This window comes from Alligator mississippiensis, chromosome 3 (assembly GCF_030867095.1).
Source record: "Alligator mississippiensis isolate rAllMis1 chromosome 3, rAllMis1, whole genome shotgun sequence".
Taxonomy (NCBI): domain Eukaryota; kingdom Metazoa; phylum Chordata; order Crocodylia; family Alligatoridae; genus Alligator; species Alligator mississippiensis.
The window spans coordinates 291944654-291962547 of NC_081826.1; the positions used below are offsets into that span (position 1 = coordinate 291944654).

A 17894-nucleotide genomic window follows, 5' to 3' on the forward strand; every position below is an offset into this window, starting at 1 on the left:
AGTGAGTCAGCTGAAGATTAGGCTCTGTCCCTGCCCTCTGCAGCCAACTGGGAGGTGAAAGGCGGATACCTTTTTTTCATAATGCCTTTCAAAAACAAGGTGCATATTATATTTGGTGATGTGTTATATGGGAGAAAGTATGGCTACTATGCCATGTATTGCTGCTTTCTTGCTATCATGTAAGCAATATGTTTGTTTACTAGTAAAATGGAAAATTAGAGTACTTTGCCTAGCATTAGTGTGCAATTACTGTTCCCCTCTTGGATGATTTGCTTGCTGCTTTTATAAAGCTCTGTTAATAATGATCAAGATGTAGCTGCATCTCTCCTTCCCTAGAAGCAACTCCCCTGCCCCCTCCTCCCTCTTTCCCAGCTTAGGGGACAGAGTGCTTTGTACAACCTGCAAAGTTTATGCCGAATTTTCATGCCTTGACCTAGTGATCAAAGGGAAGCTGAAATGAGATTTGAGCCCTTGGAAAAATGGGTGCAGAGAAACAGAGGAAGTTTTAAAAATGTGTTTAATGAACTGCACAACATTTTAAACTATCTGGTAGAGGTATTCTGTCCAGTCTGAGATATTCTGACACATGAAAGCTCAGAGTGGCCAAATTTTGAATGTGTCACCAGGGATCCTGGTTTTCTCTGATTAAAAAAAAAAATCCCCAATTTTCAGATTAAAAAATCTGAAAATTGGGGATTTTTTTTTTAATCAGAGAAAACCAGGATCCCTGGTGATGTGATTGGAGTAAACCTAGAACAAGTCTCTCAAATTGATTGTGTTTGTCCTATATATCCAAGTACAGTGAAGACAATAAATTGAGTACTGCGTGCAATTCTGGGCGCCACACTTCAAGAAGGATGCGGATAACCTGGAGAGGGTCCAGAGAAGGGCCACTCGTATGGTTAAGGGCCTGCAGACCAAGCCCTATGAGGAGAGACTAGAGAAACTGGACCTTTTCAGCCTCCACAAGAGAAGGTTGAGAGGCGACCTTGTGGCTGCCTATAAGTTCATCACGGGGGCACAGAAGGGAATAGGTGAGTATTTATTCACCTAGGCACCCCCAGGGGTTACAAGAAATAATGGCCACAATCTAGCAGAGAGCAGATTTAGGTTGGACATTAGGAAGAACTTCTTCACAGTTAGAGTGGCCAAGGTCTGGAACGGGCTCCCAAGGCATGGGGTGGGGGGCCCCGGGCTGGGAGGAGCAGTCCAGGGCCATCCTGCTCTCCTGCAGTGCCATTCAGGGACCAGGCTTAATTCATTCAAGAACCTAGTACATGCAAAGACTGATGCGGCGCTCCAAAAGAAACAAGTTTATATTTTATAAACCTATTTAATGAGGATTAAACCATACAACATGTACAAGTGCCTATAGATGAATACCCAGCAACAACCAGAGGCAGAAAGCAATCAGAATGCAAGACATTCACTCGCTCAAATTGTGATGTTACCCCACTACAAACACAGAATAACTCTATTGAGTTACCGTGGATTTTCACTAAGGCAACCGACACCCAGTTATCATTCATTGCTTAAATTCTCCAGTTATTCCAGCTGCTTTTTTGATTTCTCTTGCCTTGAGAATTTTGAGATGTTAGACAAATATCTCACTGCAGCCTGAGTAAATCAGCCTTTAAAAAGACACTCGTATATAAAAGAACAATACTGCTGAAGATTACTTGGGGTTGTGAGGTGGAGCCTATAAAAAGGAAATAAAGCCATATGAGTTTCTGATATAGAAAATTAAGTCGTGACAGTGATGGAAAATGGATCTATTGTTCTTGCTCATGTATTTAGAGCTACACTGTGTCACACAGCAAAGTTCTGGTCTTAACATCATCCTAAATCTAGCTCCTTCCCCCTTAACTGTGCATTGCAGTCAACCCTTTCTGTTAGCACGAAATCTAATGTAGTTTCTCCTGCAAGCTGCAAACCAGCAAACTGCTTGCTGGCATTTGAATCCTGCAACATGTGACTTCTTAGCATTGCTCACCCTATGCAATAGAGTATCTATGCATCTAGGAATCCACTTGGACAATATATATATCATGAGACATACATACTACTGTTCTTGAAGTTGGCAAAGGAACTTTTTAGCTCGATACTCACATGTAAGTCTTTGCTGCTGTGCTTGGTGGGTTTCAATCTTTTCCCTGTAACTCTGCAGACAGAAAAAAGTTTCCAGTTACTCTCTCCTGTCAGCTACTATTTTGCTCTCTTCTTGAAGAAATTCCATTTTCTGTGCAATCTGAGGGATTGAAAGCAGCACAGGGTGCTTGTTTATCCATGCAATTGCTACTGCACAATTACCTTCATTATATCTTGCTTTTTCAGACTGGTTATTGTGAAACATTTGTTCAGCCAACTCTGCAGGAGAGTGTTTTTAAGGAATTTCTGCATCCTACTACAATAGGGGAGAGCAGCCAAATTCTCAGCTGGGGTGAGTGAGCCCAGCTTGATTGAAGTCAGTTAATTTCTGCTCCAGTATATCTAAGCTCATGTTGCTAGATAGTAAGTACAGGGTACATACTGGCAATAGAAAGGTAGTGCAAGAATTTGCACACATGCTATCCCACGTAGGACAAGGCTTGTAATACTTGTATTATTCTTGCTAGAAACAAGGCATTTATCATAGCTAAATGCCTTTTTAAAGCACTCAGTTAAATGGAACCTGAAAAATAGAGCTCCTGTGTAAGGATCCAACATTCATTAAATCCATCCCCATTTCAGTGTTCAGAGGTCTGTCTCTGACTATGTTATCTCTGGATTCACAATCACATTAACCTCATATCATTTTGTATTGGTCATTTTCCATTTGCGAAATTAAAAGGCAGTAAATAGAAGAGACTAGAGAGAGTCAGTGTATTTCTCAATGGCATAGGCAGTTGGGTTAATAAGTGCAATTATCCTGGTCGGCAGAAAACCGGTGGCAATTAATATGCCAGTGCCATTCCCTAAACTCTGTTTTTGACTTGAATCTGCTTTATTTACTTTCATTTAAGAGGTACTTAAAAAAAAACCAAAACAACTATTTTTATTTTCCTTTCAGGAGGAAAAAAAGCATTTGCAGATAAATAAGTATGTTCAAACCCAGGGAACAGCACAGGCTGCTGTACATTAAAACAAACAGACAAACTCTTACCTTCCAGGTGAGTGCAGTGAGGCAGCTCTTGCTGTGCACTCCAGGGTTATCTATTCCAGCAGGAGGGCAGAGTCGAGGTAGTGGGAAAGGACAAGTGCCCCGCTGGTTTATATAGCCTTGAAGAGCTCCCAGTCATAATACAGCTAATTAAAGCACTTTCTTTTTTTCCCCCACCCTCCCATGATGAAACCATGTTGCAGGCCACTTGACTCCCTCACCTTTTGTCTGCCTTTGTCCTTGGTTGCCTGCCAAATGTCTTGCCAAATGCCATCTTTCTTCCTGCTTTTCTTTGGTTCCACTAAACCAATTTCCCCCTCCCCGGGTCACTTAAGTGTTAAAACTTTGCCATTTAAGCCATAGAAGGGGGCTCTCCGCGAGTCTGAGCTGGGCATGCCTGTGATAACGCGGCGTCCAGGAAATAAATGACCACCCACCGAAAGCATCACACGACATGTTGAGGTGGAGGGTTTCTTAATAGGACCAGCTACATCCCCTAGAAACTGAGAAGGCTCCAGAGACTGGACCTTGCTTCCTTACAATATTTGGGTCTGGATTTGACTCTAGCCCCTATGCCCAAATCCTGAGGCTGTCTGGAAGTGTGTGGGGCTCATCTTGGCTACTCCGCGGCAATCTCTCTGAACAAGCTGAACTTCTGCTCTGGGGGCTCTCTCATGACTAGTTTTTTAACCAGTTACTTGAGAAATTCAAGTTATTTTTTTCTACCTGGGCCCCCTGGACTGTGGGAAGAATCTGGCACGATACAATTCTGGCATATTTGAGAAGTTTATAAGGCAAACCTGCATAGTTGTGACAGGCAGAGAGAAGGTATGGAGGGAGAGTCCTGGAAGGGTGAACAGTTTGAGAAAGGGCAGAGGAAACCCCGTGACCTTAGCTATTTTTTACATGGACTTAGTTTGATATCAGTTAAGGCCTTCAGAGACTAGTGTGAGGAACACAGGCCATGAGATTTCACCTGTGGTTTCAGCCTGGAGACAAAGGGCTGGGAATTGAAGTAGAACTCGTTAGGTTTTTGTGAGCCTACGGACTCAGGCTCTGCATGAACTGAAGTCCATTAAGGTGCCCATCCCTGCACCAGCTAAACACTGATTGCATGGAGCGTATTCTGAAGAAGACCTTTTTGAGGACATTCACTTTCTTCAGAGCTGGTCCGGGGTAGCAAGAGTCTGTGCTGGGACTCTGACATCACGGTAATTTGTCACAAATCTCACAGGCGCCAGCCACCCTTTGGGACCCAGCCAAACTCTAATGTCCCATAGTATATGGTATGCAAGATAAGCAGAGGTTACCCTGGGAGGCTATTTTGATCTTGCTGTTATTTACCTTCCTTCTCTAGTTATGACTCACCGGAAGGAGAAAGTTTAACTGGGATTTAGGAGGATGAATTTTGTATACACAGAGCTTTCTCATGATTCCTCGAGGCCAGGACGTGTCTTAAAATCTGGACTTGTAGCCACTTTTGCCGTCCTCACGTTTTGGGTCTGTTCAGCTAATGTGGTGAATACACGCAGCTTCTTTATTATTCTGATATTTGCACTGCCTAGGACCCACTGGGCACTGCGTGCAGATAGGCCTGGGGGGAGTCCAGTAATGCTACAGCCCTTTTCCCCAGCTCTGCTTTCCCAATCCCATAGACTACCATCAAAGGACACTGAAAGCTGGGGGTTTTGAGAGCAAAACCAGGAGGAAAGGCACTTTTCTACAACATGTTCAGGACTATTCTAGTGAAGGTCATCCAGACCCTAATCTAAGGAGCCCAATCAATATTGGGCTCAATATGACCTGGCCCTACAATCCTTTTGTGCTTTCAACGGATGGTCATTTATTACTGTGGCCAGTTGTGGCATTTATGTTTTAAAGAAGATCTTGGCAAAGTGGAAAAGAGCAACAGCTTGGATTCAAGTTCAGGAGAATACACGTTATAGTGACCCCCTCTTCAGCTTGTCAGATAGAAAGTTAATGGGTAACCTGATTGCCATTCAGCAGTACATGGATTTCTGATAATAGGCTGCTAATCCATGTAGAAGGCAAAGGGATAATGAGATCCTATGAGCTGAACTTAGCACATTCAGACCAGATAACAGGCTCAAAATAAAGGCAATTAGCCATTGGAAGAACATGAAGAAGGATTCACCGTCATGTAACGTGGAGTCCTGAAAGCAAGACTGCATGGCTTGCAAAATGATACGGTTTCACTCAAGCAGAAGTGCTGAGCTTGATGCAGGAATGTCGTAGTGCTAGAGCCACAGAGAGATGTTGGCTCAGTTCTCAGCATTGCAGTGTCTCATGTTTAGGTGCCTGGCTCCTAGGATGGACTCCACAGCCCTGAATGAGGTGCCTATGCTCCTTAGCCACCCCAGTTGGGAATCCGGAGTGGGATTCACAAAAGTTAGAGCTCTGCCCAAGGGGCTGCCTAAACTATCCAATGGGAAATGCAAAAGAGGAGGGTGTGGCTTAAACTCATGACTCATGGGAACTCAGGTACCTGACTCAGGACTTCAGGGAGGCACTTCTATCCTAGTGAGGATGCAGCCTGTAACCCTCCCCTGGACGGCAGCAATTAAGTCATTCTTTTGCAAATGGAGTCGAGTGGTGGGCTTTGCTTTTCTTTTAAAACACATTTTCCCACAGCCTTTATCCGACAGCGATTAGAGCAGTCACAAAGGAAGGGGGACAACTGGGCTAGAGTCTCTCCTTAGGCTGAGGAGCTTCAAGTCATCATTTTCCACCTTCCAGAAGAGTGCCCTAATCACGAGGCTGTAGGCTGTTCTGAGGTGGTGTGGTGGCTGGGGGACACATCCCTTCATTTTGCTCTGGTTGCACCTGCTCCATTTACCAGAAGAGCCTCCATTCCTTTTGCCAGAGCTCAGGTCCCTCAGTTGGGCAAGAGGACCCTTCTCCAAGGCTCAGTACCCTTCTCCAAGGACAGTTTATGCATTTGACATTAAGTAGTCACTGAATGAATGATGTAAACAGCTCCCAGAGAAACTTCTACTCCCCAAGGCAACTTGAACTCACATGTTTCACTTCCTAGGGAAGTAAATGTCCTTCATCACCAACCTGTTCTGGGAGTGGGCCTCTCCCTTACTCCTGTTGAAGCTATTCTATTGGACTTGGGTTTGGAGTCTACTTCTCAGCTCTTTCAGGTCAGAGACCTAATTCCTAGGTTAGAGAGGCTCTCTCTCTCTCCCTTTCCCAATGAAGATTTAATCTAGATGTGCAAAGTGGAACAGCTCCTACAGGAAGGACTCCTCATCTCAAGATTGGTGACAAAGAGCACTTTCCTGAGAGGGGACTCACAAGTTCAAGTTTCTCCCCAGGAGAGAAGGGAATTGACTGGATTTCCCACATCCTGGCTGAATGCTTTGGGTAAAAGCTCTGAACTGCTGGGTAAAAAGTAGGTGCACCAGTTCCCCTCTCTTGCTACTTGGTGACTTGAAAGATGCTTCCTGGGAGTGCCTGCTAGACCAGTTCCAAGGGGCAAGATGGGGGGAGGAATGACTGTCCTATGCAGCACAACAAGGTTCAGATCAGAGGTGGGCAATTATGTGGGCTGGCGGGCCACTTAAGGAGTTTTGGTGAGTTGTTGCTGGCCGGAGGGGTGCGGGACTGACACGGCCCAACGTGGTGGTGGTAAGGATGTGCTGACCTGGTCTGCTATGAGGCAGGGGGGAGGGAGGAAGAGCAATTGATCCTATGCAGGCCTGTCCATACCCACTGCTGGGGGTATTGGATGGGGCTGGTGGGTGGGTTTTTATGGAGATGGGACTGGGACCCCCGCAGGCAGGGTACACTCGGCTGGCTGGATGGGATGGGTCTGTAGGCAGGCAGGGAGAAGCATCTGGGAGTGAGATGGGCAGCCAGGGCCAGGGCCTGGATCATGGGGTGGTGACAGCCCCAATCTGCTTTGAGCAATGTGTTGGACTAGATGACCTCCTGATGTTCTTTCCAACCCTAATTTTCTATGATTCGTTGTATGGGATTTCACCATCTCCTGGTGTAGGTGGATGCTGAACAGGAGTTTTGAAGATCTAAATTTTGGAGTTAGGCACCTAAAGAGGGCTGCTAGATGTTCTGACCAATCTCCAAGGCACCTTACATTTCTCAGAAGACAACCACTGTCTCTCCAACCATTCAGTTCTAATCTTCAAAGGGAATTTACAAAATACCTTCCACGGACAAGCCTACGAACTTCAATTCATCAACCAACTGGATACAATAAATCATGGACTAAGAACTTGAATAGACATTGAACTTATGACAATATAACCTGCCTAACATCTGATTCCCCAGGTAAAACCTCCACTTTTTACCAGTTATTCTTATTCCTTTCCCTCTCACCCTCCTGTCACTCATCCTTTGACTACAGCCACTTTTGTTCCCCCTTCCCCGCCTCACCTGTTTCTCACCTACCGACCACCTCAATTTACATTTTAACTGACTGGCTTTTTTGTGATATGTACTGGCCTCTGGCTGCTTTACCACTCCATCCAGGAAGAGTACAGACCATCTGCAGATGCTTCCTCAGTTTGACCAAGAGTGTTTGTGCTCAAAAGCTTGCAAAGAAGAATTTTTCCAACTATTTGAGTTGGTCTAATAAAAGATATCAGGTTCACCCAAAGAACCATATCTGTCTAGGCAGAAATGGAGCACTGAATCCCAATTAACAGTGGCTGCCAACCCACTTAGGGGCCTATATTTAATAGTTATCACCGTTTTGGTCAGAAGAGATCAATAGATATCTTGGCTGGGGTTGTTGGGCAGGCTTAGAAGCAATCCAGGCTGGTCTCCTATGTGGCCTATGCCTGCCTACATGATGTTGCAACCCAGATTAGCCTAGGAGGCACACAAACTCTGCCTAAATTCCTGACACCTCCGATGGAGATGTTCCATGATGGGTGACTGAAGGTGACAGCATGCTTGTGTTCAGACTGTGGGTAGCGTTGCAACTTCTTTGCCCTATAGGCTAATGTCAAAAGCCTTTGCCCAGGATGTGGGTGAGGGCTACCTCACTGTGAGGGGAGTCCTGTTTTTTTGGCCCTCCTGCTAGTGTTATTTCTGCTGTTTAACCCAAGGCTGTCTAGTGTAAAATGGACAAGCAAACCATTAGCAGGGACCAGAATCCAGAATTCATGAGATGTGTAAGCCCATGAATCTTGTCTGTTTGGCCACTTCAGTGACAAGGGGTGGAAGATGAGCCCACTTACCCAGGCCCAAGCATTAGAAAAAGTCTACTAGGAAGAGGAAGACATGAGTATGTATGGACTTCCTCACTGTGGTGAACCCAGGTTTCCTGTGTGCAGGGTAAGTGTACTAGCATCTGGGTCATTGGTCTCATGGTGAGTGCGATACTGTATAGTAATGTTTCCATGGTAAGTACTTTTTATGAAGTACATTTTATGAAGTTCTCTGTTACTCTGAGCTGCTGCTCACTGGGAAAGGATGGGTTAAAATGACTCTGCCCATAATGGGGCTGTCTACTAGAGAATGGCAGAAGGCAGGGTAGAGATGCATCTTATGGACTAAATAAATCAGAGTACGTACATTTTATGAGCCGGAGCTCATTTCATCAGATGCTAGATACTTCATCAGATGCTAGAGAATGGGTGATCTAGAAGACAATGGAGCAATCTGCATACAAAGACTCATGAGAGCACCCTTGGATTCAGCTTTCCCTCCCCTCTCGGGGCATTTTCTACCACAGAAGCTGTAGTGCAGGGGTAGGCAAAATTTTTTGGCTGGAGTGCCAAAAAACCCACAATGTCTACCTTGGAAGGTGCCAGAGTGCCAGCATGCCAGAAAAACAAAATTTACGGGGTGGGTGGGTGGGTGGGAGGGGGGTACATGGCAGGACGCAGTGCATATTAGTGTATTTAATAATCATAAATGTTGTGTTTGTTGTTGTGTACTTTTTTTGTTAAGCATGTTGCAGTGAGAGAGAAAGAGAAAAAAAGAGAAATAAGAGAAAGAGGAGAGAAAGGAAGAGAAAGAGGAGAGAGAGAGAAAGGAGAGCAGAGAGAGAACCAGACACACACACACGCACACAGAACCACATGTGCACAAACACAGAGAACCAGAACAGACAAATGTGCACACACACATCCAAAACCAGACACGTGTGCACACATAGACAGACAGAACCAGAGGCAGACAAACACACAGAACCAGATGTATGGATGCACAGAGCTGGGCTCCTGGGCCACTGGACAAAGTCTGACCCAACAGTGCCCTGGGCTCCTGTGCTTCCCTGGGAAGCCAGCCCCCGGGCTGCAGCGCGGCCAGTCAAGGCCTGGGCACAGAGCCTGCCCATCAGCCCAACCACCCACCCACTCCACACAGGTGCTGTGCTCCTGGCAAGGGGCAGTGCCAGCCTTATCCCAGTAGTGGGGCTAGGCCAGAGCTGGGCTTGGAGCAGGTGGGAATCAGGCCGGCTCAGCTGCAAGCCCTGCTGCAAGGACCCCGGGCTCTGTAGTTGGCAGCAGCTACCCAGAGCTGGGGCTGGGGCTGCAGCCGGGAGTCTGCAAACAGCTGCACACACGCTTGGAGCAGACGGTGTGGGGGGCCTGAGGCAGCACAACCCCGGCCTATCCCCTGCTGCCAGCACAGAGCTGATGACTGGGCTCTGGAGCCCAGAGCAGCTGCTTGTAGCCAGCTTGGGCTCTGCAAAGCTGCAGCAGACAGGCTGCAAACAGCTGTGCTGGGCTTCCCAGCCTCTGGCTGGGAGCAGCCTGGGCTCTGTGGTTGGCAGCAGCTACCCAGAGCCAGGGCTGGTGGTGGCGTGCCAAGCAAAATGGCCTTGTGTGCCATGCTCGGCACACGTGCCAAGGGTTGCCAACCCCTGCTCTAGCATAAGAGACTGTGAGCAATCAGGGAGAGGCTAGACTGAAGGACAGGGAGTCTCAGAAACAGGCAGCCTCATCTTCAGGCTGACTTGAACTCTGGTTAGGGTTTAGCTTAGGCACTTGCCTACAAGGACCCTGCTTGCCCTATTATGGTCCTGCAGCACAGAGCATGGCTGCACTGCAAAGGTCAAATCCAGCTCTAGAGCCTGCAGCTCATTCAAGGGGGCTATAGGGCGCAGAAGGCCTGGTATCAGACTCTGGGGTGCCAGGGGCTTGCCTTCTCTGGAAGCTAAACTTGGGCTGGGCTGGAGTTGAAGAGTACACAGAGAGACCATGATGGCAACAGGCCCTAGGTGCGTCTGTGTAATCCATGACGGGAAACTCCACTAGCACCGCTCTGTTGGCTACAAACGTCCAACTCAGGATCCTTAAAATTCTGGTTTATTAGGCGGATTGAAACATTGTAATGAAGTCAAATCATAAACCTTGGGGCTGGTCCCTTCACACACACACACATACACACACATGCGCACACACAGTAGCGAGCTGCAAGAGTCGGGTGTACCTATTCCACAAGCGCTGGAGTCTGCTGTCGATGGCCAATCAAGGCTTCTTCCAGCGTGGTGTTATCCTCCAGAAAGGGGTCACTGGCTGGTCCTTCTGGCTGGACGGGTCGGGTGCTGGTCGAGTTGGAGATCAAGAGGGCGCCCTGAGGATCACTTTTCACTGCTTTTTATCTGTCCTTGGCAGACTTTGGTGACTCCCCAGTTTCCAGGTTTGCCCAATCCAGGGGTTGTTGACCCTCATGGGACCTCCCCCTCAGTGGCTACTGGATGGCATCTGTCAGCCCCAGGGGTCATCCGCATGTACGTGCAGGTTTGGGAGTCCGTTGATGAATTTTGATTAATTTACTGCTGTCATGAATAGGGCTCTGGGAGCGGTCGATCTGGAGATATTCAGCCCCAAAAGTTGGTCCCTGGCGTTGATTAACTCAGACCGGGGCTTCTAGCCCTTGAACAGTGATGTTTAGAGAATTCCCGGTTGCTACATTATCTCCTATTGATTTTTTCCGTTGGTTGATGTGTGGTTTCCGCCGGTGTTAATTGCCGCTTCTTACTGAAGCCTGCTGCTGTGTTACGCATTCAATCACCGATTCACTCACTCTTTCAGGGGTCCGCCTGACACAGGGAAGTGGTGGTTTGATTCCTGCCCTTGTTAACATCGTTACAGTGTATAACTTACTTCTAAAACTAAAACACATTTAGTTAAAAGGTGAAGACTATAAACTATAAGCTATAAGAGTAATGCCATGGCACACAAATAGATAAAAATACCAAAATACAAGGGGGAGATACAAAATGCAGACGTACAAACTTTAAAACACAATTCCTTATTTTACAGTGAAAGAAAGAGGAAGGAAGAAAAGGTAGAAGAGCAGAAACATAGCCAAAGAGGGGAAAGCAGATGCAGGCAAGAGGAAAAGGGGGCTTTCTGCTACAGTTCAAGCCTGAATGGGTGGCACTGTGTTCCCATTCAAACTCGGTGCTCTGGTCAATTAGGATGTTCTGGCTCAGGTGAGGAGGCTGCTCCGTCCAGCCTCTTCCTTGCAGCCCTGCATGGAGGAGCAGGAACCTGTAGGTGCCTCCTAGCTGCGTGACTGAGCAAATCTGGGATTGCTTTGGGGAGACCCGAGGATTGAAGCTTTGTTCGCCTAACCCAAGGGACAACTTGTGGGAGATGTGGCACCTAAGTGCATGCACCTTAGAGGTGACTTAGGACCTGGCCCCACAATCCTTTTGTGGATCAGGCCATGAGCACTCCTCATTCGCATCTCTCTTAGGCATTGATGGCACATAGAAAACCAGGGGTCTGCTGTATTCTTAGACAGACCAGAATAACCTGGGGCACAGATTTCATAGGCTGTAAGGCTGGAAGGGAAGATCATCAGGTCCAGCCCCCTGCACCAAGCAGGAAAGACAACGGGGGGTGAGGTGACCCCAGCAAGGTGATCGATCGTGCGGCTCGGAGGAGTGAAGGAGTGGAAGGCTGAAGAATGCCACAAAGTGAGTGCACGGAGCGTGATTTGCAGCTGTCTTCTGCCATCAGATAGGAGGGCGCAATTCCTGCAGTCACCTTAGGCTGGCAGGTCAGAGTGCCATAGCCAGTGATGCAACACCAAAAAAAAGGAGTGGCTGGCAGCAAACCTATGTGAATTAGTGTCCCAGACCAGGTATTCTGCCATTTTATTTTATGAGCAAAGTAGAGTGGAAATTTTTTTTACAACTCAAAGCACACAAGGGCTCTGTCACAATCCTACACTTGTTTGTTGAGGGAAATATTTCTGCCTTGATATACAGGCAACCAAAAGCTAACCTGGCAGCAGCAGAGGTCACTTCGTCCCTGCAACGTGGCCCATAAAATTATTTTCTGAAAGCTGCTGGCCTGCTTGACATTCCTACTGGACAGGCACTCACCCCATTAAGGCAGTGCTCCTGTTACTGGGGGGACGTCTGGGAAGAGCTGGTAGACGGTAGGTGGACATGCATTGTGCGGGAGGGAGCGGGCATGGGCAGTGGCTAGGAGCCCAGGTCACATATGGATTCAAGACTGTAAATCTCCCATCTGTCCTAACCAGTGTAGCCACAAAGGTCCAACTCCTCCAAGATATTTAGGAGCATAACTTCCCATCAAAATCAATGTCTAAATAAGATGTTGGCACCTAAATACCTGTGTGGACGTGTGCCCAAAATACTAGTAAAGAAATAAAACACTTCTAGATCAACCCAACAGAGCTCATCACCCCTCCCACAATATTATCTGTAGGAGGCTTCTATGGGCAGAAGTTGGGCTTTCCCTGACAGGCTATGCCCCACAAGGAAATTTTGGAGGGTTTCTGTAGGTAGCACCTAGCTTGCCCAGGTGCATGCACCATCTATTTTGTGTGACCCAGCTTTGTGCCAGGGAAACCCCACGTCACGGAAACCCCGTGTTTGCTGCATGCGGAGTTCTTCAATGTGTGTAGCACCTCTTTGTGATATATTTTTTAAAGGACAGAATCACAGCAATCTTTTTTTTCTTTCTGCAGTGAAAAATGTACGGGTTTCCCTTGCTTTATGCGGCACGTGCGTTCCTGGAAAAAGGTGCATAACTTGAATTCGCATAAAGGGAACCCACTTTACAATGTTGCAAATAGGGATATGTTCCAAGACCTCAACTGTACTGACCCCCAGACCCATTTCTACCACTTTGACAAGACAATTTTGGTACTCGCCAACAGCAGACAGGGCGCACAAGCACAGGGTGGTGCTTCCACATGGTTCAAAATCTCCGGTTTTGTCTCCGGTGTTAGTAAAGTTTTGTTGTGCTTCACGGATGGACCAGGGAGAGGGATAGGAGATAAGCTAGTGGGATGCTTAGAAGCCATAATGGGGACGGCAGCTACAGAAACACGTGTCACAGACAACGAGCAAGGAGCACAGATCTACACAGGAGACTATATTTGGATGCATGTCACTCCCACGATGCACTGCACAAAGCAGCTGAGTGTGGGCTTCCACCACACTGCTCTTATAAGAGTGAATTTACCTTGTATATAATGACTTTTTGGTATAAAAAAGGGTCATTGCATAAGAGCGAATTTGCACCTGTACTAGTCTCCATGTGACTTTGACAGAAGGTCGCAGTGTTGTTGTAGCCGCGATAGCCCAGGGAATACGTGAGAGGCAGGAGTTGTTCGGTAGTATCTTTTCTTTGCACGGCTATATAGTTGGGAAATATGGTAGATACAAAAGGATGGCAGGCTCTATCTGCCTATTGTATCGGCTTCCTTCCCAGGCCTGAGGAAGGGTATTTTGTGTCTGAAAGTTTTCTGACATCTTTCTCAGCTAAACTCGATTTAGTGCAGGGTGTCAGAGTACGGGGATAGATCTGTCCTATGGAGCCCTATGATCCGGCTCGCGGTGCTGCCCGTGGGTCTGGACTGGACTCCCATGCAGTGTGCCCTGGACTGGCCAGTCCAGCGTGCGGGTGGGGGCTGGTCCTTGCTCCCCCGCATGCTGGAGCTGGACCAGCCTTGGGCACTGGATCGGGTGCACAAAGTCAGTCTGTGCGCCCACAGATGTAGGGCCCATACCCTTCATTTGGCCTGCAGGGCCTGGTGAGCGTGATACCCCATATCTAATGAAAGATATTACCAAACCTCTCCTGGGGCTCAGGCATGGATATTTGTTCTGCTCTGATGTTCTGGCTCCCTCTGCTGCCACATTTCAGACATTGCTTCATGAGCTGCCAAAACCCTAAATGATGCTCTCTCAGGCTCATAAACACCTAGTCTCCATTTCTGGCCGAGCCAAAATTTCCTTAAGGAACTACCCATAAGGAATCACTATTGTTTCTCTCATAGGGGATGTATGTATAATTCTTTCACATTGCTCCTTTATTTTTTTTCTTATCAAACCACTTGTTAGCCAACTCATGAGATGGGGAATGAGACAGGGATTAAAAATGCGCCAAAACACTTAGTGATTTAGGAGCCTAATAAGTGTGAAGTGCTTGAAACAGCTGGGTTGGAGATCCACGGGCTGCGAGGCTGGAGGGGTACCACTAGATAGTGTCCTCTCCACCAGAGCTATTTGTTCTTTATACCTCACGGGGCAGACAGAGCTGGAAAAGCAGTTCATGGCATAGTGGGCACAGCGCATAAGAAGAGGGTGCTCAGGGATGAGAGAGATACTTCATCGGTTTGGTTAGAGCAAATCCTTTAGCCCCAGAGCTTTCAAGGTGCTTGCCTGAAGGCTCAGATTTGAATGGGAGGTTTAAAAAAATAATCTGAGCATGATTCTTATTTCTTCATTACATTTAGAGAAACAGAGACAGGTAGGAAACACATTCTCACCAGGAACAGAGCCAGCCAAGACTTCCCCATGGATCATGGTTTGATTCAGTCCACAGCTGATAAAGAAAGCACAGGAAATCTGTCTTTCAAGAGTCAGCAGAGAAGACATGGAGAGCCTGATCCCCTGCTCTGTCACATCAGCCTCTTATTAGTATAGCTCCGTTAAGTAGTTATAACAGCTCTTCCCTGCTGAGTTGCATTGGTGCCATTTTTGCAGTTTGAGGTGTCTAACTTACCCAATGGTGTTTTACTTGGATTTACTCATACCCTCGAGGACAGTGACAGGGAGGGTTCAAATATTGGAGTTTAAAACCAATCATAATAAAAAAGTTTGGTTGTCAGTAAAAAGTTTACAGATTATCAGCGGCAGCCCTGCTTTATGGTTTTATACCACGCTGCCCACACTCCGAGAGTCTCCTACTCACCCCCAGGGGTGGATCGAGAGCGGTGCAGTGGCATGGCCACACCACGGGGCAGGAGCAGCAGCCAGGGACTTCTTTAAGTATCCAAAGGTAGCAAGAATTACCTTCCTCTCTTCCTCTCCATGCTCAGAGGCTCATCCTCTCCCCTCCCTCCCTTTTCCACCCTCTTCCCATCCATTCCCTTCACCCCTGGCTGCTGCCACTCTGCTGTCCACACCATCCTAAGGGTGAGGGGAGCTCCTGTCCTGCTCCAGCTGGGCTGAACAGAGAGTGGGGTCAGCCTGGGGCAGCAACACCGGCAGACTTTTCCTTCCCTGCCTGGTCCCCCATGTGGTTGGACTAGTTGACCTATGGAGGTCCCTTCCTCCCTTACATGTCTATGATTCTATACGTGTCTATAAAGCCTGCTACATTTAGAATATCATTTCAATCTGCATCAACTTCTTTATTGGCGAGATAACCTGCAAACCCCCAAATGCTCGCTACAGCTTGGGAGCGGGTGATATCAGTGGCAGAACCAACATCCGTGCCGGTGGAAGAGGCAACAATATGACCCAGTGGTGGACTTCAGGAGTCATCTGGGGATTAGGCCTGATGACCCCTGCGGTCCCTTCCAACCTTATGGTTTTATGGAAAAAACTGCAGATACTTGAGAAGTGAAGCTGGGAGGTAACCAGGGCACCATGACATTCACTAGGCTTCTTTTTTCTAGCAAAAAATGATCACCGTTTCTTTTTAGTTCATGCCCTTGGCATATATGAATAACAGCCCACAGATAAAATCAGAATTATTTTTATTTGGAAACAAAGTGGTAGTTCAAATACTCACAGTCAAATCTTGCTCTGGTGTTGGGGGGCACCTGTACTTTGTCTTTCTAGATACCCAACTTTTCCAAAACCTATAGTGACGGAGGAAATATGAGCATCTATGGTTTGCTTGTTACACTTTACTCACCCTGCCATGGCGAATGTGCATTGACTGCATATTTTTTAGAATAAATATGGTTTTCTTTGCTCTTCCTTGTCAAGCTGCTGTCATATAACAATAACATTTAAATTATATGTTCCTAACAGGATTGTTATTGTAAATTATTTCCCCATCAAGACAGGCTAGGCCTGATCTTGAACTTTTATAATTGCCTCTGTACCAAAATAGATGGCTCTTTCTCTAAGGTCATCTTGTATATTTTAACTAAAAACAGTTTAAATAAAAACAGTTATTAAACTTCCTGAAACTTTTTTAACCCAAGTAAAACATTTCAAGAAAACTTGCATTGTAGTCCAGCAAGGAAAGCTCAGATCTCTGTCAAAAAGTTTCCAGATTATCAATAAAAGCTTGGAAAATCAGGTCAAAATATTGGCTTTTAGTAAAGCAAAGAGGCTGGGCTTCATCCTCTTGCATTATATCCAGGACTATAATCGGCGTAGGAACTCCATAAAGGGGCCTAAGCTTCATGAGCATCCTAGGCATTGCAGTCATATTAGCAAATGAGAGACTTGGGATCTTTCCTGTGGTTTCTCTTCTTGGTTGCAGCCTTCTCTTTGCACTCGGATGTAACCCTGGCGGTGGCATTACCCGCAGCCACATCCAAATGTTTGGGATCCTGGGGTACCAATAGGTCTGGTCTACTCCCACGCTGCCTACAGGTTGGGAGCCACCACTCCTTGGAGTGCTTTCCCGTGGTCCTCCCCACACTAGACCACACATTAATAACTACCTGTTCTCTGCACAGCTTCAGCTACCTTCTCCCCAGCTAGTCTCCCCTGTTTTTCCCAGGCTTCCTGCCTTGCAGTTACAGCTGTCTGAACATGTGCATGCAACCTGTGTGCACAGCCTGCTGCAGATCCTTGTCCCAAGAGTGCAAACACCCTGACTGAGCTTGCAAGCTCTGAGGAAACCCTTCAACACCTTTACACGGATAATACCTGTAGTTTGGAAAGATGAAGCATCTGTCTGAGCTCATCCCTCCAAAACCTCAGATGAGAAGCTGCTGAGACTTGAGACTCTCGGTATTGTAGGGCAGCTAAACTGCACTGGGAATGTACTGACAGAAGAAGGATCCTCTTGATTTTGTAAGATCTGTTCCCTTTCATTTCCATCAATGCAAATCTCTGTCTGCTGATCCCAACAATAGGACGTGAGCTTTAGGATTCCAGCTGCAGCAACATCTGCAGAGCTTGCAAGAGACCAAGAGACCCCAGAGACCTCCAAAGTTAACTCTACAGCTGAGTAGGAAGTTAGTCTCCTGTTTACATTCTTTTCTTCTTTCTGAATTGCAGTAAGCCTCTTTTTTTGCAACCGTCAATAGCAAACCCCAAAATGATGGGATTTTGGTATCCTGACAATGTAAAAAAAAAAAAAAAAGAATTATATATAAAGAAATATAATTCTTTATATATAATATAAATATAATTCTTTATATATGTATAAAGACAGGGTTTAAAGTACTAGGGCATGTGAATTTTCAGTGTAACCTGGAGTTAGCTATGCATCATTTCTAACACATCTCAGACGGGCCCAAGATTTATCAAATGGTTAGTGGTTTTGGATGTTTTTAGGGTAATGAACTTGAGACC

At 46.7% G+C, this 17894-nt stretch overlaps 1 protein-coding gene across 1 annotated transcript in view; it reads right to left on the bottom strand.

Moving 5' to 3' along the window:
* SLC14A2 (solute carrier family 14 member 2) overlaps window positions 1-17894 on the bottom strand; it is a 62625-nt gene that overhangs the window by 21144 nt on the left and 23587 nt on the right. The window contains 2 exon segments of the mRNA XM_059723555.1: window positions 2110-2195; window positions 2311-2367. Coding sequence (XP_059579538.1) covers window positions 2110-2195; window positions 2311-2367 — 143 coding nt within the window.